The 24,002-nt window shown below is 34.0% G+C and overlaps 3 protein-coding genes across 3 annotated transcripts; 1 reads left to right on the forward strand and 2 right to left on the reverse strand.

Moving 5' to 3' along the window:
• Positions 1–810: 810 nt before the first annotated feature.
• On the reverse strand, positions 811–10,060 carry LOC130826297 (uncharacterized). The gene is made up of 9 exons (XM_057691908.1): positions 9,439–10,060; positions 6,285–6,425; positions 4,964–5,341; positions 4,319–4,423; positions 4,029–4,169; positions 1,936–2,139; positions 1,627–1,719; positions 1,416–1,527; positions 811–1,194 (listed from the first exon to the last, which is right to left on the reverse strand). Exons 1-9 carry the CDS (start codon positions 9,928–9,930, stop codon positions 1,151–1,153), a joined length of 1,710 nt encoding a protein of 569 aa, XP_057547891.1. The 5' UTR covers positions 9,931–10,060; the 3' UTR covers positions 811–1,150.
• Positions 10,061–13,200: 3,140 nt separating this feature from the next.
• Positions 13,201–16,775, reverse strand: LOC130826298 (outer envelope pore protein 16-3, chloroplastic/mitochondrial-like). Its single transcript, XM_057691909.1, has 3 exons — positions 16,623–16,775; positions 15,182–15,533; positions 13,201–13,524 (listed from the first exon to the last, which is right to left on the reverse strand). The coding sequence occupies exons 2-3, from the start codon at positions 15,519–15,521 to the stop codon at positions 13,376–13,378; spliced, it is 489 nt and encodes a 162-aa protein (XP_057547892.1). The 5' UTR covers positions 15,522–15,533; positions 16,623–16,775; the 3' UTR covers positions 13,201–13,375.
• Positions 16,776–17,540: 765 nt separating this feature from the next.
• LOC130826299 (CDK5RAP3-like protein) lies at positions 17,541–23,994 on the forward strand. The gene is made up of 10 exons (XM_057691910.1): positions 17,541–17,705; positions 17,803–17,937; positions 19,617–19,711; positions 19,800–19,894; positions 19,988–20,123; positions 20,257–20,409; positions 20,495–21,046; positions 21,329–21,537; positions 21,993–22,125; positions 23,677–23,994. Exons 1-10 carry the CDS (start codon positions 17,645–17,647, stop codon positions 23,806–23,808), a joined length of 1,701 nt encoding a protein of 566 aa, XP_057547893.1. The 5' UTR covers positions 17,541–17,644; the 3' UTR covers positions 23,809–23,994.
• The last annotated feature ends 8 nt before the right edge of the window (positions 23,995–24,002 follow it).

Genomic DNA, 24,002 nt, shown 5'->3' on the forward strand with positions numbered 1-24,002 from the left:
ATAAACATTAAAGACATTCTTCAATTTATTTATTTGTAAAGCCAAAAGTAAGATAAGTGATGTGGCTGAATTCTAGCAGCTACTTTTATGTTAGTAAAATTAGCATTGATGACATTCAACAACTATTTTCATGTGATTTTCTCTTTCAAATCATAATTGATTAGCCAATTTGGGATGATAATTTAATTAAGATTCAATCCAAAATTAAAATACTACGCGTTACTTCAGTAATTATTAGTAAAATTCCTCTCACTTTTTACATATTTTTGCTATTTTCCTAATTCTATTCTCTTTTAAGTTTTAAATTATTATTTTACTTAAAATTGATAGTAAAATAGGGTTATTATTATTATATATTTTTTTTATTATAAAACTACATTCAATATATTAGAAGAATTTTTTATAAGAAGTTGATAGGAAGTCGAGCGACAAGTTGAGCACCCACACCCTTTTAAATATAAAAAACTAAATCTATGTCCTATATTATTATTATTATTATTATTATAATTTATGGGCCTTGCACTCTTGGACTTGAATTGGAGAATGGTGTTGGGATTTCATCCTCTCAAACATAGAGTTAGATTTGATTTAAATTTAAAGTATGATTCTGACTTCGACTTTTCAACGTGATTTATTGTCATCTCAATACTAAAATTTGAGATTACCATTATAAAAAAAAAGGTAGTAGAGTATATCCTCTTTCCTAAAGGCTTAATTAATCAATTAGATGATGGTGCTTTAAGGTAGCTATAAGGGTACAACTATAACAAATGCCAAAATCACAACCACCAAAAGAAAAAAGGCAGTTCAAAACAAGAATAATGCTTCATTTGAATAAATTAAGATATGCAATCAGTACAGAGCAAACTTCAGTAACAAATTTCACAGTTTGTGAAACTACAAAAACTAAATGTTTTTCTAACACGAAAAATTAAGGATGAGATTAACCTAGTGCAAAACATGTTCCCTGCCCTAATGCTATTTTATAATTATGCAAATACATCAGACTACTATGTAAGCCTGGTTACAAGTTGCATATATCATCAACTCGAAAGATTTCGAACAAATATGGGAATTTCCAGTTGAAGACGAGAGTGGAGGAACATTCTTCACACCATCTCGATAAATGCTTTTGCAGCACAAGTATGCATTAGTCTCCCTGTAAGCAATATAGTTGGCGAATATTCCCAGAAGCTGTAACAGCACCAACGATGCCAGTTAAAAACAGAATACATATACAAGTATTATTCAATCAAACAACTTTTTATGCATCATTGAATGATCTTTTTCATTCCTTTTCTTTGGGTAAGAAGGAAATTGCGGATAGACGTGCATGTAAAAAAAACATGCCACAGTAGGTAAAAGGCGCAAATAAAATCAAGCAACAGTGACACATCAAAAGATTAAGCCTTTACCGTATAACCAATCTTTGAATAATACGTGAAGTGCACATGAGAGTTCTCGCTTCTTGCCCTCGTCAAGCGGGGTTTCTTGCAGGACTTGCTTAACCTCTCCGAGGTTTGTATTCTGAAGGAAAAAACATTTTCCAAGTCAAAATTCATGCAAGTCGAGCACTAAAAAAGCAACCCAAAAGTCGAGATTCACCAAGAAAAAGGCAACACATACATTTTTTTGCTGAGAGGCCATATAAGCTTCAGATAAAGAAAACGGGTTGCCTTTAGTGGCTCCAAGATCTTCACCACCAAACCAATTTGGAATCTGCATAACCAAATAGAACCATGGCACGCATATATGTCAAAACATAAAAATAAAACCTTGCTGCTAAAAAAGCCTTTCCAAAAAATTTCTTGTTTCCGAACAGTTTTTTCATTGAAGAGAAGGCAAATTCACAAATAAATTCAAAAGATCAAAAGTTGTATTGGTGAAGAACAAATGTAACTAGAAATCTTGAGGGGTTTAGGGCTTTAGGCTCACCAAAAAGTTCGTAAATTGATCAGGATCCACCAGTGCAGCTGGCTCAGTTTGAACATCCGAAACTCCTGCCGGATGTGATAATGAATCATGTGGATCAACCACACCCAGTGCCAAAGGCTCATTCCACAAGTTGATGGTGGGCTCAACACCAACTTGACACATATGCTCCTCCAACTGTGGATAAAAAGTATTGTATGGTGCCACCTGAATTTTAAAACAGAAAAATTTACTCAATACCAAGTATTCAACAAGAGGAAGAAAGAAGCAAGCTGAGATAAACTATAAACTATCAGCGAAAAAAAAAAAAAGCAAAGGCAAATTGGAAACTTTGAAAATTAAAATTATCAATTTTCTTTAAGTGCAACTAATACTCATTCGCGATGGAGCCCAAGATTAAAAGTTCTTTGATTTCTGATTATAATGAGCTATATTAAAATGAATTGAATCATTTGTGCTTCTTACTTCTGCGAAGTTCAAGATGTTTGCAGTCACATGTCAATTGAAATCAGCCTTTTTGTTTTGTCTTTAAGAATATACCAGGGATTGCCAACTGTCTCCGCTAAGTGCAAATGGTAATTTAAACTAAAAGAATGAAACTTCCTTCAAAGTTTCAAACAAAAGCCCTGCTCATTATTACACTCTCAAAACTAAGCACTACTTCATGATGCTAGCAATTAACAATCAATACCAAATACGGTTCACTGTTCGGCAACCTTGTTGACAAAGGGGGCCTCAGAGTCATCTAAAATTCCAAAGCCTTAATCCCAACATATGTGGTCAGTGTATACTTATTTATAAAGACAAAAAAAGCTTTCAAGATCTACTAAACTCATCAACAAACAGATAATCTAAGGTCATAACTAAATTAATTGATGGATCCTAATATTTTCCACAGAACAACCAGGCCCATAATCATAGACCTAATTGGCCAAAATCCATCGCAAAGTAGAGGTTGTGATCATTACGCCAAACTGAAACACTATAACAGGTAAGGCCCTCTTAATGAAATTTGGAATGAAAGCTGCACAGACCAATGAGAAAGCAGTCCTCTCAGTTGCTACTAACTCTAGACGCTGAGGTTATTCAAACCCAATAGCTTATTGGTATTTGGTATTAATGCATCTCCCATCAATTTCAGGCTAATTTTTGAATAATGCAGACAAAGGAAACAACATTACTTGAGAACCATATTGTTACAAGTTACAACATTCTGACAACACAGAAGACAACAAATCGCAATGCAGCACATCATATAGGCTCAGTAGTGAGACAACTTTCGTGGTCAATGCACATGGTTTTGCAATTATCTTGACCTATATTGCGGCCGTGGTACCCTCAAAAAAATTTTCTATGCAGTAGCAATGCAGCGATGCTGACAATATTTGCACTAGGGTCCGAACAGCAAACAAAGGCAGATATTAATGAAAAGAGGGTTTCAAAATAACATTTGAAGTTCCAGAGATCTTTGATACCCAACAAAAAAATTCCAGATAAGGTTTAAACATCAATTGGGTCAATTTGACTTGATTTTTACACACTTTTCTGCGTTATTTTGTTTAATATGAATAGAATTGCTGAATAGCCCATGGTACAAAAGGAAAGTAGAAAGTTCGTGTTCATTAGATCGGTTCACGACCTTCAGGCAAAGCATTCAGCATCGCTGTTTCAGGTATGTCCTACATACATAAGATAAACATTATGATGTGTATTCTTGAGAATAGTTAGCATTATGAAAATCTAGGTTTTGCATTTGAGTCAAATTACAAACAATTGGATATCTACATTCGACACAATCATCATAAAAGATGTGTGTAATTCACAAGCCATCCAAGGAGATATATTTTGGTACTAGTACTGAATTGATGGAGGACCTGTACGATCCTAAAAGTTAAAAATGAAGGGGGGGAAAGCTTTAATATAACCTAAAGCTTTTCAGAGAATGAGAAATAGATCTTAACAAGCAATTCGCAAATTCACGGAAATCAAACATGTCTAACACAACCTGTTCTTTCTCTAATAACTTTTAAGAAATCTATAATACATAAGACTCATAGTCAAGATGAGAAACAGTGGCTATCAGCCAAGCAGCATACCTGCAGCTTATGGTTATCACCAACAATAAGAGGACGTTGATTGACTCCCAAGAAAAACATGCATTCACGACAGTTGGCGATACAAATTCGTTTAGCTGCAGAGATGACATGAACTCGCTCGCAATGTTCCACTCTTAAAGCCTGTTGAAATGATCATTGTCACAATTTTTCTGTCAGTTCTGCATCTAACTCAGAGTTCACATTCAGATACCTCAATCAGTTCAACTATTTCTTGTATATAGAAAGATAAGAGAAAAGAGAAATAAAAAACTCTTTAGTTATATAATTACCTTGCCAACAGCTCCAAGAACTATGGTTGCATCAGAGCAGCCATATATAGTGGCATATCTCAATGGTGCTAAAACATAAATAACTGAGTCATGACAATTTAGCACCTGCACCATAAGCAAAGTTAGCAGAATTACTGGAGCTTAAAACATCATGCACATGAGAAAAGAATTAGAATAATTGACTACCAGATCTCTTCCAAGTTACGCCTGTACTGTGTGACTATTTCTATCCATGTACAACAATAACTGTAAGTACTGAATGTGTTCGTTCACAGAGTAAAATTACCCAGGCAAGAATAAGCACAACTCAAATACCAAACATTTTGACCATGATATAGATAACTACTACAATATCCAGTGTATTTTTTATATTTCATTAATTTTGCCAGTTAAATAAATCTCTGTAGCCAAAAGCTTCAATTTTTTGATTTTCCGGTGTTTCTATTATGGTTAATTGGTAAAAATGATCAGCGGTTTCACAACATTTAGGGTGAAATAGTCCTCATAATGTCCCACGTCTGTTAAATGTCAACTTGAGGAGACAGGAGACTAGTTCTTTTCTTAAAATATGCAGTCCTTTTTTTGACAAAAAGATCAAATTTCTACGTCTTACAGTGAAAACTTCAACATAAATGACATGCCAACCTTAAGTGAAGAGCCTACTTCAGCTGCTTGCTTTACAAAAGAAGACTTAGAGATCCCTTCAATAAAGGTCAAGCCTCTGGAACTAGTTGAAGCCTTAGCCGAACTTGTATTAGCATCAGCCATAGCAAAGTCATTATCAGAACCACTTGATGGACCATTTTCCTTTGCAGGGGACTTCTCACCTATACGTTCTAAAGCATCATCTATTTTTTGCAAAAGCCAGTCATGAACTTGAGTTGCAGGTACAGGTGCAGCAGGCATATCAGGGTCTGAATTTGCAAAAAACGGTGCCGCTTGGCTCATTGTTATGGCTTCAGATCCTTTCACACCAAAATGAATCAGAAAGCCGAGATGTTCAAACCTTTCCAAGGGTAATACCTGTCATAAAACGTATTCCAATTTCAAAATAGTTAAACAAAACTGAAAAAGATACTACATAGCAAAAAGCATATATAGCAGCCTGCTAATGAGGAAAATTAGTACATTAGCCTGAAATCTGAATGTTATCTATAATACTAGAAGAGTGAAACATAAAGCATTACTTTGATCGAAAGATTATAGGATTGTCCATAAACAAAACAATTTCATAAGTGGCAAAATCCATTTTCTTCCTAGCAAAATAATTTGTTATCTCATATCCTTATTTCTGTGTGGGAGCAATGACATGTGGCACACAGAAAATCATGGCATGGTCCTTGTTAGTTAATATGATGATGATGATGATGATAATAACATACACAGCTAAATACTTCTAGTGACTCCGACAGTCCAACTCATAGTTGTTTAAAACCTGCAAACTCAAAAATCTCAAATCACAATTTCAACAGAAACTACTAGAAATAAACTTATAATTGTCTTGTTTTCCTAAGACCTCTTTCACACCAAACTTGCATAAAACTTTAAAGTAAGACGGATGAGACCACAAGATAGAAGTTCTCGATGATACTCTACAGTAAAGTTTTAAAAAATATTACTACATATTTTACAGTATCAAGATCCACGTCTAAAACCAAAGAAATTAACATTCTTAGAAGGAGAATTAGTGACAACTGACAAATTCAAGGCAAATAACATTTTTTATTTATGTCAACTTAAAGACATCATGTATAATCCAAAATTAATTTGAAATATTGATTTACATAATTACTGTTTAGGGGGAATCAATTCCCAAGTATCTGCCGTACAAGTAAAACTCTCAATCTTGCAAATTGCAATCAAAATAAAAAGCTTAAGTCTAAAATCATCTAGAAAAGTGAGAGAAATAATGTTTCAAGGAATTAGCAATTCTAAACTATATCACGAAATAAATTTTGCAACTAACCAGAGCTTCGTCGCCTCCCCCTTCAATTGGCTCAGCTAAAAGGGTAAGAATATTTGCCAAGTGCTTTTGTAAGTAGGATAACAGATGAGCTTCTTCATCTGCTTGCGATGGCATGAATTTGCGAGTATTGCAGCGCACAAGCTGCAAAGTAGACATCTTGCAGTTAGATCTTTAAATTCATTAAGCATCAAAAGCATGTGATAAATCATTCCCATCATCCAACAAAAGGGAAAACCAGAAACTATAGAAGGTTAGCAAGCTCAAGTACTGATTTGCAGATGTTTACTTTTTAGACAATGTTCAGCAGAATCTGAATTGAAGATTGCTTATAGCATTGATATATGGTTCATTGTGATTTGACCGGATTTACTAAAACATTAGGTGAATATTGAATACAAGGTCAAGGCCGCAACAATTTTTAGACTGTCAAGAAATTGAACACAAATGCAAACATGCAGCATTTAAAGTAACATTACAAATATACACACTCAAATCTGATTATATTTCTCATTTCAAACTCATAATCAAGCGCACACGCATGATTTCATCCTTTTATTCCCTCTAGATGTAGAATTTACTTTCTACAATTGTAAGCCTTTGTACAGAGATTCTACCTTAGTACTTCTACTGGTCTTAAAAAGGAGAACAGGAATAAGTTCCAAACCACAAATATAAGTCAACAATTTGCAAACCACAATTCAAAAAGAGGCAAGAAACACTGAGACCATAGGAATCGTGGAGCCTAGGGAAGAAGGTGAAGACACGCACCTAGGGAAAGTCTGGCACACAACATAAATTTAGATGATTAGAATAAATTACCGTGAATCACACATCTTGAAATGCAATAAAAGTACTGGCTGTGAAAGATCTGGAGACATAATAGCTTTCCTTGAAAATTATATTGAAACAGCAGCAACTAATTAGGCATCATAATTTGTAACTCGTAAGACACTGTAATGAATCCGCTACTCACTAATATGAGAAAGATAGAAATTAGGGCTAAGAGAGGGTAAAGAGTTAAAAGTAAAGAAGAATTTCCAGATTAAGAATAAGAGAATAGGGAAAGAGAAGTTTGAGAGGAAAAATTCATATCATATTCATTTGATAACCTAACCAATTATTCCATCATCATATTTATAGTTAACAAGCCTAACAAACTAGTTGACATACGCTAAAATGGTTACATAATATTCCTTTTCTAGAAACTTCACTAAACACTATTCTACTACCCCTCTTATATTGATTCATCACAAACACATATACTATCCCAACGGCAACTTAGCAACATCACTTAGCCAAGAGTAATGAAGGAGAACATCTTGCATAACAAATTTCTCGGCACCTATCTTTTCATATAGTCATGTATGAAGCAGTCCAAATAAAATTACATTTTTCTTAAAACACATTCAAGTTTATAATGCTCTCCACAATTTAAACAATCACGAAACCTTCCCTATTAAACTTGTAACCGTTTTGTGATCGTTACCATGACCATGATCGAAACCGGATATTTGCACTATGAAAGGCTGGGTAATTTTAGATATAAGACATAATTAATGCAAAAAGACCAATGCACAACATTTAGCACAAACACGCCTAGCTTCTGCAGTTTTCTCAGTCTGTAATTCAATCGCAACAAACTCAAAAATCTTTACAATATGATTGTAATATTTGATGCGCAATATTTTGCACTATAGCGCCACAACTAGAGCTTTTTCCCACATTTAGCATTAGCTATTTTTTCAAAATCTTTATTGAAGTATAATGACTCACACCCTTGTGCTTCGTTACTAGGCTTTGGGACCCTATCACCATAAAAAACCTTGCACATTTTTATGCGTTGGTCTCCATGGTTAAAGTTAACAATATTGTGTCAAGCACAGGGATCCAAATGGAGGCTTTAGATTAGAGTTGGTCTTGCTAGAGGAATTTACAAACTATGTACTAAGGACTAAGAAGTGAACAAAAATGGCTATATTAGGGTTTACAAAATATTTAAATTAAAAGCAAATAACTTGTGTTGGAACAAACACAAATCAACCAATTTCTCTAGACTTTAAAAGAAAGGGAGACATCCTAACTAGAAAACCAACTGTACTATTCACATGAGTACAAACCGTATACAGGTGAAACTTATTTGTGGAGCCAGTTACAACGATTTATTCCTGGTGAGAACTACAAGGTATATAGATAACAATATTTTTTATATCAATATTTTTCAGTTGGTCAAATATTATAAGAAGATTTTTTAAAAAATTATTGAAAAACTTTCATAGCAAGGCTCTTTGATTATAAATTAACAATATTCCCTTTCCTATAATATAGTGAAAGCAGGGCTTACTCCTCATCCTCATCCAACAAAATCCCAAAAACAACAATCAACACCATAAGCTGTTTGTCAAGACTCAGGAGACTAGTCTCAAAGACAAAGTTTTCATAAATTAGAAAATTGGAACCTACAATTCTCCTCTCAACTTATGATCCTATCACCATTGTCCTAATTGAACTATTCAAAGTTCGGTTAAAAAACACATACATCTTCACTAGATAGATTCAGCATATCTCCCAAAAATAAGAGGGATTATGTGAAATGCAGCATCTTTTCTGTGATATGGAAGTACAACCCAATTTCATCAAACTTCAACCAAAGCATCCACCTTTTTATAACCCATCTATGTCCCAATTTTCTAATCATTCCACGATTTTACATCCCATTGACATCAGTCCCCAACTTTCTCCCCATTAATTTCCTAGTATTCATAATAAATGCTTCCCCCGTCAGAAATATTGTATTATGATTATTGACACTATGTATCGTTCAAGCTTATTTTATATATTGCGGCTAATATATAAGAAAAAGATAGTTTAAGTGGAATCTTGTATCGTCTAATTGCATATTTTATAATATTAACATTTTATGAGTTTTAAATGTGCATAGTTTACATTAAATTACGTAAAGTATATAGCTAAATTGCGTGCTCTCAAATCTAAAAGATCACAAATCACTCAGCAACAAAGAATTTGGTTTTAAATTAAGACTTATGCACTGTTATTTATGTAAAACTACACATGATTGTTGCGCATTAGGTTAGTTGAAAACAACTTCCTTGTTATCACTAATATGAAAAAAACGAAAACGAGAGCTAAAAAATACCTGAAGCGGAGAAAGAGCAGACAAGTATCCATCAAAAGCAGAAGTAGAAGGCCATACATCACCAACGGCAGCAGAATCCTTACGACTTCTAGGAAGAAGTCTTTTATAAGACTGAATATACAGAAACAAAATCAAATCAAACACATTCACTCCAACAGATTCTACATCTTCCGGTTTGGCAACAACAAGAGGATCGGAATCGGAATGAAGAACAGATGCTAGAATATCAAGAACAAGTCGAGAATGTTCGGGAGAGATTTGAAGGGAATCAGCAATGGCGGATGAGTTGACTCGAAGCGAATCAGAAGAAGAAGAAGAAGAAGCGTGTTGAAGAAGCTTTTCTTTGAGAGATCCAAGAGTAACGGAAGGATCAGCGAAGATGAGTTTAGGGATAGGAAGAAGGCCATACTCGAAAGGTTCGCGGCGAAGATGAAGTGCGATTAGATCTTTAGCGGGTGGTGTTAATGGCGGTGGGTCGGTGTTTTCCGCCATTGTAGGAAGGAAGGGGAGAGAAATTTGCGAATATGATTGAAAGAAATAAACAAAAATCAATTTAAGATAAGTTAGGAGTGGCAGTAACAGAAAAATCAGCTCCTCCGACACTCAATCACGGTGGTAGATTTGATGATGTAATTATAGACTTATTTATTAAATTTATCTTTTTCTCTTGAGATATAAGTTACTGATTATTTTAGTTTGTCTTTATTTTCTTAAATTATTTTTATACACTATAAATAAAAACACAGTCTAAACTCCGCTTCAAATTAAATTTTACTAATATTAATTATTTATAATTTTTAAGTACGTATAATTAAATATTAGAATTAAATTAATATATTGATAAGTATGCAGAACAAAAGAGAACATTTAATATAAATTAGGGAGAATATATATTTTATGATATCCATTATTTATTTAATTTGAAAAATCAATGGAGATTTTACTTTACCCTACTCTTTTTATTTTTAATTTTGAATAAAGTTTACTTCTTCTTGATTAAGATTTTCAATTTACAGGTATTCCTTCTATTTTGAGATAAATATCTCATTTCCTTTTCTTTGATGAGGAGTGTCCTATTTGTTTATGAATAATTTTATTAGAACATCACTAAAAACATATTTCAGTACAGCATAAATAACTCACAATTTATAGCATCAAAACACATCTCCACCGCTGAAAATCAACCTAAGGTGTCCCAAGTGAGTACCCAAAGTTTAAGCATAATCAGACCACAAAAACAAACCTTAATCAGTGGTGTTTTATGGGGATGGAGGCTGAAAAATGCGAATAGTGCTGCGCTAAGTGAAACTTCTGTTTAACAACTTTTCACCTTCTTATTCTATTCTCACATGCACAGAAGTCTTAGACACGTCTTTTTATTTTCTTGTCCCATATGAGAAAAAGCCCCAAAGTCAACAAAGGAGCTTTCAACATAAGCTACCTCACTTGGGTCTAAAAACAATCTCATTTCTAAAATGAATTTCTCCACACAGGAGGAGACCCAAAACCTAACAAAATATATGTTAATTTCATACATTGCACAAGTTTTTATACTAGCTATTAATAATAATATGTGAGTTTGAAAGAAAATCTTAATATTGCTAAATAATTGTATTAGTTATTTGAGCTAGGATCGTGATGATAATTTAATAAAAGATAAGAATAATTTCTCATTGAACCTAGTAATTATTGTGTTTATCAATCCTACCAACTTATTCCATATTTGATTAAAGAATTAGTAGTCGAACTACCATTTACCCATTTTAAATTATAAATTGGTGACAACAATTATATAATTTATTAGTTTAGTTTTATTCTCTAGTAAACATTTGATAAGGATAGAAATTAGTGCTAAAGTTTTCCTTTGAGTTCGACTCCTACTCACTAGTCACTATACAGTAATCTAAAGTTAGAATTGAGAGTATAAAATTCTAAATTTGAAAGGCTGACAACTGATCAACACCGACTGAGACAACAGCACAACACCCAATTCAAAGTGTTCGACTCCTTTCACTCTTGCTGAATTCACTATTGGACAAGAGCAGGTAACACTTTATGTAATGTAGTGACTAGTGAGTGCTCCTATTTCTTATTGTGTGTTAGTAAATGAACAATAGTGAATGTTCTGCATCCTTAGGATTTTATCATAGATTAGATGTAGGGAAGTAGGGATGGGTAATTAAGGGTCTAACGCTTAACCCAGATCCTGTTGGACCATATTCTATTTTAAGTGCTAGAGTTATTTATTAGAGAGCTGTCTTCAAAAATTTGGGGGCGCGGTGCAAAATTTTCATTTTGCGTCTTTTTTGCGTCTTATTTATAGTAAATATATTTATTTTATTAAAAAACTTAACATATTTTTTTTATTAACTTTTTCATATACGGGAGAAAGAGGAGGGTCTGTGCAGTCGATTACCTTGCACATCCTCAAAGACCCCTTTAAAAGTATAAATGTTTTGGATGTTAAGAATCTAGGTCCAAGTCTATGGCCAATAGTAAATATAATTTCGAGTTTACTAAGAATCGATTCAGATCTTTTTTAAAAGTTTATATGTAAATATTATTTCTATAGACCTACGATGACATTACAACAATGATTTAAACATGCAGGACTTCTATGACGCTAGTCTAGTCGACGGCTACAATCTTGCAATCTCAATTGTACCCTTTAAAGCCGCGGTTGGACAATGTGCATCAACTGGGTGCATTAGCAACCTGAACACAATGCGCCCGATTGGACTCCAAAGTACAAGGTGTTCATGGGAATGTAGTAGCATGTAGAAGCGCTTGCACGGCTTTTAACTCGCCAAGGTATTGTTGCACGGGCACTTATAACAGTCCTCAGGCTTGTAAACCCACAACCTACTCTAAAATCTTCAAGACAGCATGTCCACGAGCTTACTCGTACGCATATGATGATTCCACCGAGTCTTGCTACTTGCACTAAGGCTAGCTATCTAGTCACTTTCTATCCCAACAACCATCATTGACCAGCCGATAAGCTGAGACTCTTAGTCGGACCTTCTTTTCGGTTTGTCAGATCTAAATATTTCTTAAAATATTACCTCTATTTTTTTAATTGCTACACTTTTCCCGTTTACATGAGAGCTTTTTAAGAAAAATGTATCTATTTAAAAATAAAAAATAATATATTTTAATATTTGACTTTTTACTTTATTTTCAAGAAATTTGTTTGTAATGTTTTAATTGAGCCCTACAAAATAAACTTTACTCTAATAGAATTGTCAAGTATCCAAAGAAAAAGTGTGTAATCTTGGTGTAATTTTTTTGTGGGGTTAGCTGAATTTTAACTGATTAAAAGGAGATTTTCATCCAAGGAAAAAAAATATCATACGTAACGTCGGTCTATTGTATGTTTATATAGGATTACATTTATAATATAAACCTTTATACTAATCAAGTACTTCTATGTTTTTGTTACTAGCTTATAATAGTAGGCTAGATTTTAATTAATTGTTTACGTACCGTACTCATATTGTTAGTAAATTGATAAAATGCTATAAAAGTTTAGTTTTATTAGCTTTTACAGAACCTTAAATGCTTAAAGTTACCACAAAACACTCAATGAATGACACTCTCACTCCATATTTCTAAAAGCTATCTCAATACTAAGTCGAACATGTCCATAGATTAATTTTATTGATTAAAACTGACTTTTACTTAAATAGCATAGTGAGACAATAAGTGAATAGGGTCATAGCACTCTTCACCCTCACCTTAAAACAGCGAAAAACATCAAACTTGCAAAATTTGAAGTACGCATTTATTCCAACACTCGACTCTAACAAACTGTTAGTGAGTTTCTCGAGTAAAAAAAGACAGGAGGCAAAAAGATATTACAAAAAAGAATGAAGTACATTTTTTCTGGGAGTAAACGGATGTTTTGCCTCTCAAATATGGTAGCATTGTAGAGAGATCATTCTGTGGGAGCTGGCCTTTTCTTGAGTGTGTAAGGGTAGTACTCTTTGCCATTGTCGATTCTTGTTGTCTGACCACCAGCATCAATCAGTGAAGAAGTTACAGCCAATGCTGCTCCCGCGGAGATTGCTGTTGAAATGCTCCTTCCTGAAAGAGTGGAAACAGTTGCTTCAAAAAGAAACAATTAAAGCTTGCAAACAAGTGAGATGTAGAGTGCATTTCAATAAGATTATGATCCAATAACACTGTGTTTGGATAACATTTTGGAAGAAAATGAAAGGAAAAGGGAGGGGATGGGAGTTGGTAGATTTTCATTCCAAATCTTTTCAATGTTGAAAGGATTTATTTTGTTGAACATGTGGAGTTATTCCTTCCAATTCTCTTTCGTCCATTTCCCTCTCTTCCCCAATTGATATCCAAATGAGGAAAATGCAATTCCTCCATTTCCCTCCCCTTTTTTCCCTCTATTTTCTCCTATGCAAACATAGTGCAAGTTAAACTAGTCTGTAAGTGCTAACTTTGTCCTTAGACCATATATAGGATTCAAATCTTATAGAACTCACATTAGATTTCCTAGGTCTGTTGCTCTGTTATAATTACAGGAATTTGGCAGGATGAAAATAAAATCTCTCAATCTTTGTAGATTCGACTAATAAGGGTCATTACAAGATAGAAATCAACTTCACAGTATTGCTAGACAGATACCCAGGAAACTAATTTAACGAGGTGTCAGATTAAAGAATAATTTGTTCTTCTAAGAAAATTTGGTAGGGCTGTATTACTACATACACAAGTGACACGTTAGATGTTTTTCAGTTGTGATGATAACCAAGACCTTGATAACCGAGACTTAGGTCGTGCAGAATTCAATTCTCCAGACACCATTCTCTTAGATCATATATGTCATCGGACATACTGGAAGCAGATAAAACTGGCATAAGAACAATTCCAGAATAGAGCAAGCAAGGCATTTCACAGCCAAACAATGACAAAATAACTTTTATGCAACACGGGTAATGCATAATTATTCATATGCAGCAGAATTCCTTATAGCTGGCAACTGGCATAGCAAAAAATTCAGCATAACCACTTTTCTCATCCATTTAAATATCAGATACAACATAGGGCATTGAAAAAACTAAAGGGCTCCAAAACCTAACTTATCTATCCCAATTCAGCCAAAAATTTAAGAATCCAAATATGTACATCATGCAAGTCAAAATAACAACCTTGAAAAGGTGAAAAAGCAAGTTTAAGAAGCAACAAGGTAATACCGACACAAAAGACAGATGGAAACCTAAGAGGGATTCTAGAATGTGTTCTAATAAGCTTGTACTTTTCTTTGCATGCCCCACGCTACAAGTTCAGCCAAGAGAGTCTGCGTAACAACAAAACAATCTAGGCATTGCTTTTGGAATCATAGTTTTACCGGTGAAGTGACTAATTCAAAGATTCTAAAATAATGGAGCTTCCTCATCACCATGGAAAATTTATACACAAAATATAATATTGAAAACTCTAAATGTCCAAAAGAATGATGTTTCGTAATTACTCTTATGAAAAATTTATGTTATTTTTTAGAATTGTTCCATAGTTAAGCATAGTTCAAAAAAATGATTGATTAGTACATTACTACAAGTTGCCTCCCTACTCCTGCCAAAAAGAGCCATCTTCAATATTCAGCCAACGCTAAAACTTTTCTGCGTCTTTAAGTTCACAAGGCTACATCTCACAAAAAACTTCTAATGACATGGTAAATGTTTCTAGGAAGTATGAAAGAAAAAGAAGCACAAAATAAACTTACCTTTGAAGCCCAAAACAGAAGCTCCAGCAACAAAGCCACCAACTGCACCATTGACAAAGTCCCTTTTCATCCTATAATGCTGCATCAACTGCTCAACACCAATGTAAACACCACCAATTGCAGCAAAAGTCACCCCATAGTTTCCCATCATCTTCAATGTCCTTATCAATCCTGGTAACGCGACTTTTCTCTCAACACGTGGTACGTCATACCAGGTTGCCACAACAGTACCAAAGATTGTTCCAGCTGCTAAACCACTAGTTGTACCCTTAATTACCTTCATCATGGGGGTGTCGTCATCTTCAAGGTATCTACGCTCTGAAGGGTCCAATGAGTCCATCGCTTTTTCTCCCTGAAAACAAATGTTTGTCATATACTGAGTTACTCACCAATGACTTCCATTGTCAAACAAATCTACAACACCTTTACAGCCAAATTTTGGATGAATCACAGCGTATGTAAAGAAATATACTCTATGTTATTTATCTATACATTTAGGTCAGACTCAACAAATATCATTTTTTGGCATTTTAGCAACTACGTATTTCATGATAAGATCAACGATCCCCCCTCCCCCAAACACCCCTCTACATGAAAGCAGAAGGTTCTCCAATTAGAAGTAATGCATATCACAATAGATATAATACGAAACCAAAATAAAGGCTTATGTATGCCAGCACTCAGCAGTTTATATAGGGAACGGTCGATAAACATCACCCCTCAAGTTAGGCAATCAAACCGAAAGGATTACACCAACACAATAAAACACGAGACAACAAATTAAAGAGTTCCTTTTCACATTTTACTACCACAGTAAAGGGCTGGCAATAGCAGATAGCCAACCCGTATTGATGGGGTTAAGGTTTTGGCTTTGTTGAATAAATGCCGGCACAAGTAGCTACCAACATTACCTAAGAAAAACAGTACGCTTTTCTTGACTATTGAAATATTGACAAGCAATTTCAACAAGAGCTATTGCATAATCAAACACATTGATTTAGAATCTCAAGCAAAATGAAAAGAAAATTAGGTCATTGGACTCAGGATTGTCAATTAAAGAGAACAAATTTAAAGATTTCGGAACAAACACAAGAGTAAATGACAAAATCAATCTTAAATCGATTATAAAGGAGCACAAACAATGAGACAAATTCACGGATCACAAGAATCAGATGATAACAACGACAATATCCCAAAACAAAAACCCTAAAAAAAAAAAGAGTAAAACTGGGACCAAAGAGAGTAGCTATATATAGATAGTAGATTAGAAAATCATACATAAATCTAACTGCAAACCTACTTTTGGGATAATATCACAAAATGAAAGCCATAAAATCAGACTGATTACGATTATAATCCACCATATTCGTCAAATTTACACGCGAATCAGAGAAGTACATTGGTGAGTAAATTAGGAGATAATAATCTGAGGATAATGTACCAGGTGAAGATGATAGAAGAACAGAGGAGAATAGGAGCAGATTCCAAAAAATGCGAAGAGACCGACCGAGTGAGCTGATCTCTGTTGACACTATTTTATGTGTGTAATTTCACAGGCATTATCCTATTTTGGTTCAAATGGTTTAAACTTAGGTTAAATAATCTAATTAAATCAATTTAATTTTTTCATGCCATTAAAATTCACTTTCTAACCTTTCACTAAGCCCCAATAGGGCCATACCTATCATTTTACTTGCACCTCTTCGAATTTACCAACTATTCACTTCTCTTTTTTTTTTTTTTATCTTGCAAACCCACAATTGCAATTCAATTTATATTTTTATTTGTATTTCCTTTTTTTTTAATTATAATTGGGAAAGAGAAGAACTTGGTGAATACAAATCCATGATAAAATCCATGATAAATAAATATGGTAGAAATCGGCTAGTTTCTTAGGAGGCTGTCGTTTTGAGAGACTTATTTAAAATCCAACTCATTAAAAATTAATGACTATTCACTACTTTTTTTAATATATACTTACATTATCCTTAATGCTTACCTATTTTATACCTATTTTCAATTACTTAATCATTCTTAATTTCTACTTATAATAAACCGACCTAATTAAAGAGAGCCTCTCACAAGAATTTGTGAATAGAAATACCCATGATTCAAATCATTTCAATTTATTTTAATTATACTATTAGTTAGACAATTCAATCCATTTAGAAAATTTATATACGTAAAGAGAGGAAAAATTATTTATCATATAATAATATGCAAATCTTTTCTATAAAAATTTAAGAAAAACTCTGGGATTCAATAGCAATCGAATTCGATTCATTTAGAATTGAATATTACGAAGGGAGGTTAACAACTAAAACAACACGATTACACAACATTATTATTACTAGTAACTAGTAATAGTAATTCACAAATCATTAATTTTGCCTTTGGAAGAATTACACACTTTCTCCTTCTCCTTCTCGTTCAACCCCCATCCCCACCCCACACAAACCCAAAATGGAAGCTCAAAAAGACATTCAAAATCTTCCCATTGACATTTCATTCTCCCGCCTCGGAGGTTGGTACTTCTATCAATCAACTCTCAGTTTTCGTTTTTGATTCCTTTTATCTGATTCTATTGTTTGATTATTGTTTTTGATTGGGGGAATTTGAAGAATGGCTGGTGGATCGTAAGAGAATTCCTGTAGATTGGAGAAAACGAATGACTGGAATTAGAGCCAAGATTTCATCCGCCTTTGCATCGCTTCCTAAAGATGCTGATCCTTACTTTCATACTCTTGATCCTGAAGGTTTATTTTTAAGTTTTATTTCACTACTCATTTTTTCCCATCAATCTAATTATTATCTATATTTGATGAAATTTGTTGGGTTTATTTTTCTATTAATTAACAGTCTTCATTTGCTTTCAAAGAGTTAACTTTCATCAAATTATGTTATGTTAGCTAAAATGTCTTATTCTAATTGAAGACTTTTTAGCCGAAAGAGAAAAATGCATGCAAGTAATTGATAAACCTATTGTCTTTATCCAACAAATTCAAATTTGCAGACAAAATTTTACACTATATAGGATTTTAGTTGAATGAATGTGTATTGACTTTTTCTTAGAGGTAAAATCTCCCACTAAGAATTGCAAATGTTGGACTTTTGTTATCTTCCTTGGAGGAATCAGGCAACTGTGGTAGTGTCTTTTCAATTAGAGCATCTATTTGTTGTTGAAAGGAAAATTTAATTCTAAAAATCTCACCTTGTGATCAAGCTTTTAAAAATCTCACCTTTCAATTATCCTTTACAATCCGACCTTTACATTATTTTTTCTTTTAAAGGACTGTGGAATTATTATTTTTATTTTAAATATGAGTGTTATAAATCACAACGTCCTTGAAAAGAAAAAATAATGCAAAAGTCGGATTTTAAAAATCTTTACTTTTACAAGCCACAAGGTCCTTCCATTATTAGGAGTACTTCACTAGTCACTAGTCACTAGTCACTTGTCTACCTTCCCCCTTCCTCATTAAGGATCTATCCATCTTGTTGGATGGGACTGTAAATAGATCCTGGATATTTGTCATCATGGGTTTAGCTTACAATATGTCTGGATGCCCTTGGCCAAAGGGAATATTTTGAGCGTGCCAATTCGTAAGATCACATAAATTTTAAATCCTAGAGATTATTGGATACTCTTAAGTTACTTGATTCCAAAAGGAATTATTGACTGAGCTGAACTCATATCAAATTTTACAATTGATGTTTGGTATTGGATGGGGATGTGATGAATGTACGTTCGATATTACCCAATAAAAGAAACAAATATGTGTTGAATCATAGGATGAATTAGTTAAATGGTATTAATTGGATGAGGATAAAGTATAAACTGTAGGAATAAGTTAGCTGAGTCCATTATTTAGGATTAAGACTTTGGCACTGTTAGCATTGTTGTTTGAGGATGATTAAGAGGCATATTCAATAATTATTGTGAGGAGCAAGTTTCTGCTAAATTTTTTTATTTAAAAAGAAGTGAGTATGTTGTTAGAGGAATTATTGCTTTTTTTAGAGCTGCTGTATGACTAGAACATTTTTCAATTTTATTTTTGGGTGCATTTTGTTTAAGATGTGATTGTACACCTTATAAATGGTATATTTTCATTTCCTTTGTATGATAGCTTTTTTTTTTTTTTTTTTTTTATCATTTTACATATTTTAGTGCCTTTTTATGATGTTAATATGTGAAGTGCTTCTATGGCGCTCAAGTGTCAGACTTAGTAAAATTACAGACCTACTCGGACTTCAATCAGTGTTCCTACACTGACTAATGTTTCAATCTAAGTTAGTTTAATGATTACTACTCAACTCTAACGTTTGTCTTTATTAAAGTATAAAGGATCTATATTTAGGTAATTTTTTCTTTCATCATACAACTCATTGAGATTAATTTATGTGTGAAAACACTTTTTACTTTCTCATACTCCAGCAATTGATTACTTGGAAGCAAAAAAAGTTTATGAAATACTTTTGCGAACCACTCCAGAAAGCCGAAACATATTTGGACGGCTTTCAGGCGCTTCTGTAAGCTCTTATTCTTCTATCTTCATGCCCAGTAATGTGATGGCCACTAGAACCATGCTGCTTAATCCTTTATGTTGCTTCGGAATAGGGTGCATGGGAAGCAATTGTACAGGCATTTGAGAAGGATCATATTTTTCTTGGTGAAGCTGCTCAATCAATGGCCCAAAATGTTAATTATGAGATGTAAGCGGGAATTCTGATTATGTATCCCAGTGAGCAATCATTTTAGCTTTCTATCTTTTGCTTGAGTTGTGATTTATTTTTGTCTATTTGAAGTCCCTACCTAAAGAAGCAGGTTCAAAAGACACAACAACAGCTTGCCGAGCTTGATCGTAAGGAAGCTGATATTAAGAGAAGCGCAGCTTTATCAGCTGCAAAGTATGCAGAAGCTTGTGAAGAACTAGGATTACAGGTGAGCGTGTGTGTGAGTTCGCGCATATTAAATGTTAGGCTATGTTAGTGAACTGGAGTGTCTTGACTCTTATGAGGTTAGTTTTCAACTTTTCATTGTGTATTTGAACAAGAGTTTGCATTTTTCCTTTTAGGGGAACAATGTCAGATTGGAACTCTTAGAAAGTGCTATGAACTCTCTTCCCAATACATTTGGTAATATTATAGAAGTCATAACGAGTGAGTCCGTCGCACAAGCTATTGACTACTACTCCAGTTTTGTTACAGATCTTCACACCGATAAGGAGGTAAGCTCACTTTGCTTCACTTTTCAATTTGTTGTTTGTCATTGATTAGACCGGAGATGAATAGTTTTCTTTTCATGTATGGCAGCGTACAGTTGGTGCTGTGGTGCAAAATTTAAGGCATATCCTTGAAAACCCTCCTTCACTCGGTGTTTCCATTGGATCTGATTTTATTGAGTCTACAAATGATATCTCTAACTTAAATGAACATGTTGATATAAGTGGAATCATGGACAGTGGGGCAGACGGCATAGATTGGGATATTACCATGGATAGTTCTCAGATAGACTGGGATATTGGCACTGTTGAAGAGACTGATGATGCAGCAAACGGTTTTGGTACTTATGAAATTATAGATGCCAAAGAAGCTTTACAAGATTCTTCGACAAATGAAAACGAGACGTTTGGTGAGGCTGCACCGAGTGGTGGAGGGTCTGTTGATGTTGAGGTTTCAGAAATATCGTGGAATGTTAGTGTTGAAAATCCTATTCTGGAAACTAACGAAGATTCTGGTAATCGTTGTACTGATGGAGTTCAAATTTCATCTTTAAATTCATCAGCTGAAGCTCAAATCTCGGGAGACAGAAGTCCACTCTTGGAGACAGAGTACAGAAATAAAATTCTTGATGATCTCTTTGAGGTATTTCTTTGCTTCTGTTGTGCAACCTAACACCTTGTCTCAATCAGTGTAACATGATTCGCTAATCTCCTAGCAAATCGCAAATCGAAAAAAGCGAATTATGGTCTGTTTTGGGCTCTTCTTGGACAAATTTGAGAGAATCGCGAATTCTAAAAGCGAATCAGCTAGTGAATCATGTTGCACTGGTCTCAATATGTAATTAGTTTTTGACTTTAATTGATAATTTTATATGAACGGATCATCTAAGTTTTGTTTTTGGTTCTAATTGTTCCCTGTCACCAGATTAAGGCATTTTTGAACCAGAGACTGACGGAGCTGACAAATGAAGAGACTTTGTCCCTGCAACACCAGGTTCAGGCAGTTGCCCCATTTGTGCTGCAGCAGTATTCACCTGATAACATTCAGAAAATGCTTTCTGATGTTTCATTGGCCATATCCTTGCAAATGAACAAAAAAACAAGAGACTTGATCATGATTTTAAATTCAAGAAGGTGCGTAGACACACTTTGGATGGTTTTGCTTTTTTTTTTTTTTTGTACACAACCCCTCAACCTCAATACACATAGATACATTATATTTCTCGAGTTCATGCACACCATTGTAATTTGCTAAAATTCAGGGGAGGTTCTGAGCATGTTCAACCATAAGGTCCCGAAAAATTTGGGGCTTCAATATTAAATTTTGTGGTATATCGTATGTGTTTAAAGATACAAAGTTAGAAAATATCATAATTTTTGAAGTTGCACCGGGCCTTCAAGGAATTAATCAAATTTTGCTCCGCCCCTGCTAAAATTACCGTTATTTCTCAGAGGTTTCTCAGAGGCCTTCTGCCTTTTTTTATATTGATTAGTCGTTTTTTGTTCATTAAATAGATTATACAATTTCCAGATCACCAATGTTTTTTATGAGAATTTAGAACTAAAGTATTGCCTTTTGTTTTGAACAGATTCTTAGACAGATTAGTACATATCTTGGAGGAAAAGAAGCATCATGAAGTAAAGCTGAAAGATGGATTGAAAGATTTGTCTGCAAAACGTATGGAACTGCAGAATTCAATGGCTTCTTCTTGGCCTAAGCAAGTGAGTACTTAGTGTTCCCTTTTGGTTTTCAATTGTGAGATTTAAGAGTCATTAGTATTTTGGAAAGGAATTTATGGATGTAGTGGCGTGCGGGATGCTAACCTGCATAATAAATGTTACAAGTGTTTTCCGAACAAACCAAGAAACTCAATGCAATTGTGTTTTGAGAATTTGAAGGTAGAGTGAGATAGTTTTTCAATTTTTAATGTTGATGTGCTAAACACTTATAGTCTGCTAATCGCTAAACTTTTAGGGTCCGCATAGATTTGTTGTAAATATTTAAGGGTTAAATAAAAGTCAAAGTAGGAAAACAAAGTTAGATAGATGATTAAATGTATTTGATGTTTAGAGAGGTCGAAGAATTGGTTAGAAAGTAATGAAAATAGATAAAATAGCACTTAGTTTACTCGTTTTGGGGTATAAATTTACCCTAGGGGAGGGTGGGGGAAATATTTCCTCCAAATGAGGGAAATCATCCTCCTGTCTTATTCATCTTTTTTTGTTTACTATCATTCCACCTCTTTTACAATTTATATGCATCTCTAATTACCTTTGTCGCAATAATTTGACTTTTTTTTACCCCTTAAATATTTACTCTCAATATAAGCGAGCCCTTAAGGTTAAGGGAAATATGAACACCTTCCTGTGCAGTATACTTTGTAATTGACGCTATCCACCTTACACTTGGCCGCATTTCTGAAATTTTAACATTTAGCTCTTGACCTCCCACATCATGTTTGTTTTTCCTGAAGTGCATAAGCTGAATCTGAGAGTTGATTTCGGAGTGTGGTGCGACACTCACGATAGAAAAAGAGGCACAATATATATTTTTGATGTATGTACCTGGTGGATAAGAACATTCTACTAAAAGGTGGGGCCTTTTTTATAGTGAGATGATTAAAAATATTCCAGTTTAAGAGGTTCAAAGGGGCCTTCGCTCAAACCCATTTCTCATACTCCACCCCAGGTTGCAAATGATTGGTTACATTGAGTAATAGCATGAGTACATGATTTGTCCAATTTTTACTGTTAACAGGTCTTTCGGTAAATATTGTCATTTTAGAGCATCTAATAGAGAGGAAGATGGTGAAATATTGTGTCATCTCTCTCTCTCTCTCTCTCTATTACGTTGTCTCTTCGAGGCATAAGTGAAGATTCATTCGCTTTTGACTTGTTGGCCTCTTTTTCTCTAATAAGTTGCCAAGAAGGGGCCTAATTTTACCAAATATCTCTAAACACCCAACGTGCTTAGCTTGCCTAAAAGCCTACAACAAAGCTAACACTTCAAATTGGTCCTAGCCAATAGCCAACGACCAACGACCAGTCGACCATTTGTCAAAAAACCCCTTAATCCTGTGGAAGTGTTGGGTAAGGTTTTAGAATGAATTATATTCTTTGTTTGTACTTCTGAGATGCACCAATTAATTAAGTTGAAACTTTGAGTGGCTAAATTTGGATCTAATACTTTTTGCAGTCCGTAATTTCCGCGGCATGGGCTAATTTTTGTATGCGATGAACAGATTAATTAAAGAATGCTCTATTTATTTGCAGGAAGTAGTCATTAACAAAACAAGGGAGCTGAAGAAACTATGTGAAACTACTTTATCATCCATGTTCAATGGTAGACCTGTCAATATTATAGGAGAAATTAACACCTTAATAAGTAGCGGTGTATCTATGTGATTTTTGTAGCAATTTTCCCAAGTTTTTTTTTTTCCAAATGTAATAGGAACTGATTGCAAAGTCAATTACAGTTGAGAACAAGCTTGTTCCTCAGGTTGTGCCTATTTTACTCTATTCGTACCAAAATTGTAGATGCTAATTTCAACTCGATTTACAGCCTAATAGAATTGTACTATTCATTTAAAACGATTAGC

This window comes from Amaranthus tricolor, chromosome 10 (genome assembly GCF_026212465.1).
Source record: "Amaranthus tricolor cultivar Red isolate AtriRed21 chromosome 10, ASM2621246v1, whole genome shotgun sequence".
Classification (NCBI taxonomy): Eukaryota; Viridiplantae; Streptophyta; class Magnoliopsida; order Caryophyllales; family Amaranthaceae; genus Amaranthus; species Amaranthus tricolor.

Excerpts from the sequence above, each read along its gene's own strand:
- LOC130826297 (XM_057691908.1), bottom strand. The coding sequence starts at position 9,930 with ATGGCGGAAAACACCGACCCACCGCCATTAACACCACCCGCTAAAGAT. Across the intron at positions 6,426-9,438 it reads CTGCTCTTTCTCCGCTTCAG|CTTGTGCGCTGCAATACTCG; the intron begins GTATTTTTTAGC and ends TCTACTTTGCAG. Across the intron at positions 4,170-4,318 it reads TTCTTGGAGCTGTTGGCAAG|GCTTTAAGAGTGGAACATTG; the intron begins GTAATTATATAA and ends TCATTTCAACAG.
- LOC130826298 (XM_057691909.1), bottom strand. The coding sequence starts at position 15,521 with ATGGACTCATTGGACCCTTCAGAGCGTAGATACCTTGAAGATGACGAC. Across the intron at positions 13,525-15,181 it reads TTCTGTTTTGGGCTTCAAAG|GAAGGAGCATTTCAACAGCA; the intron begins GTAAGTTTATTT and ends CCACTCTTTCAG.
- LOC130826299 (XM_057691910.1), top strand. The coding sequence starts at position 17,645 with ATGGAAGCTCAAAAAGACATTCAAAATCTTCCCATTGACATTTCATTC. Across the intron at positions 19,712-19,799 it reads GACGGCTTTCAGGCGCTTCT|GGTGCATGGGAAGCAATTGT; the intron begins GTAAGCTCTTAT and ends GCTTCGGAATAG. Across the intron at positions 21,538-21,992 it reads ATGATTTTAAATTCAAGAAG|ATTCTTAGACAGATTAGTAC; the intron begins GTGCGTAGACAC and ends TGTTTTGAACAG.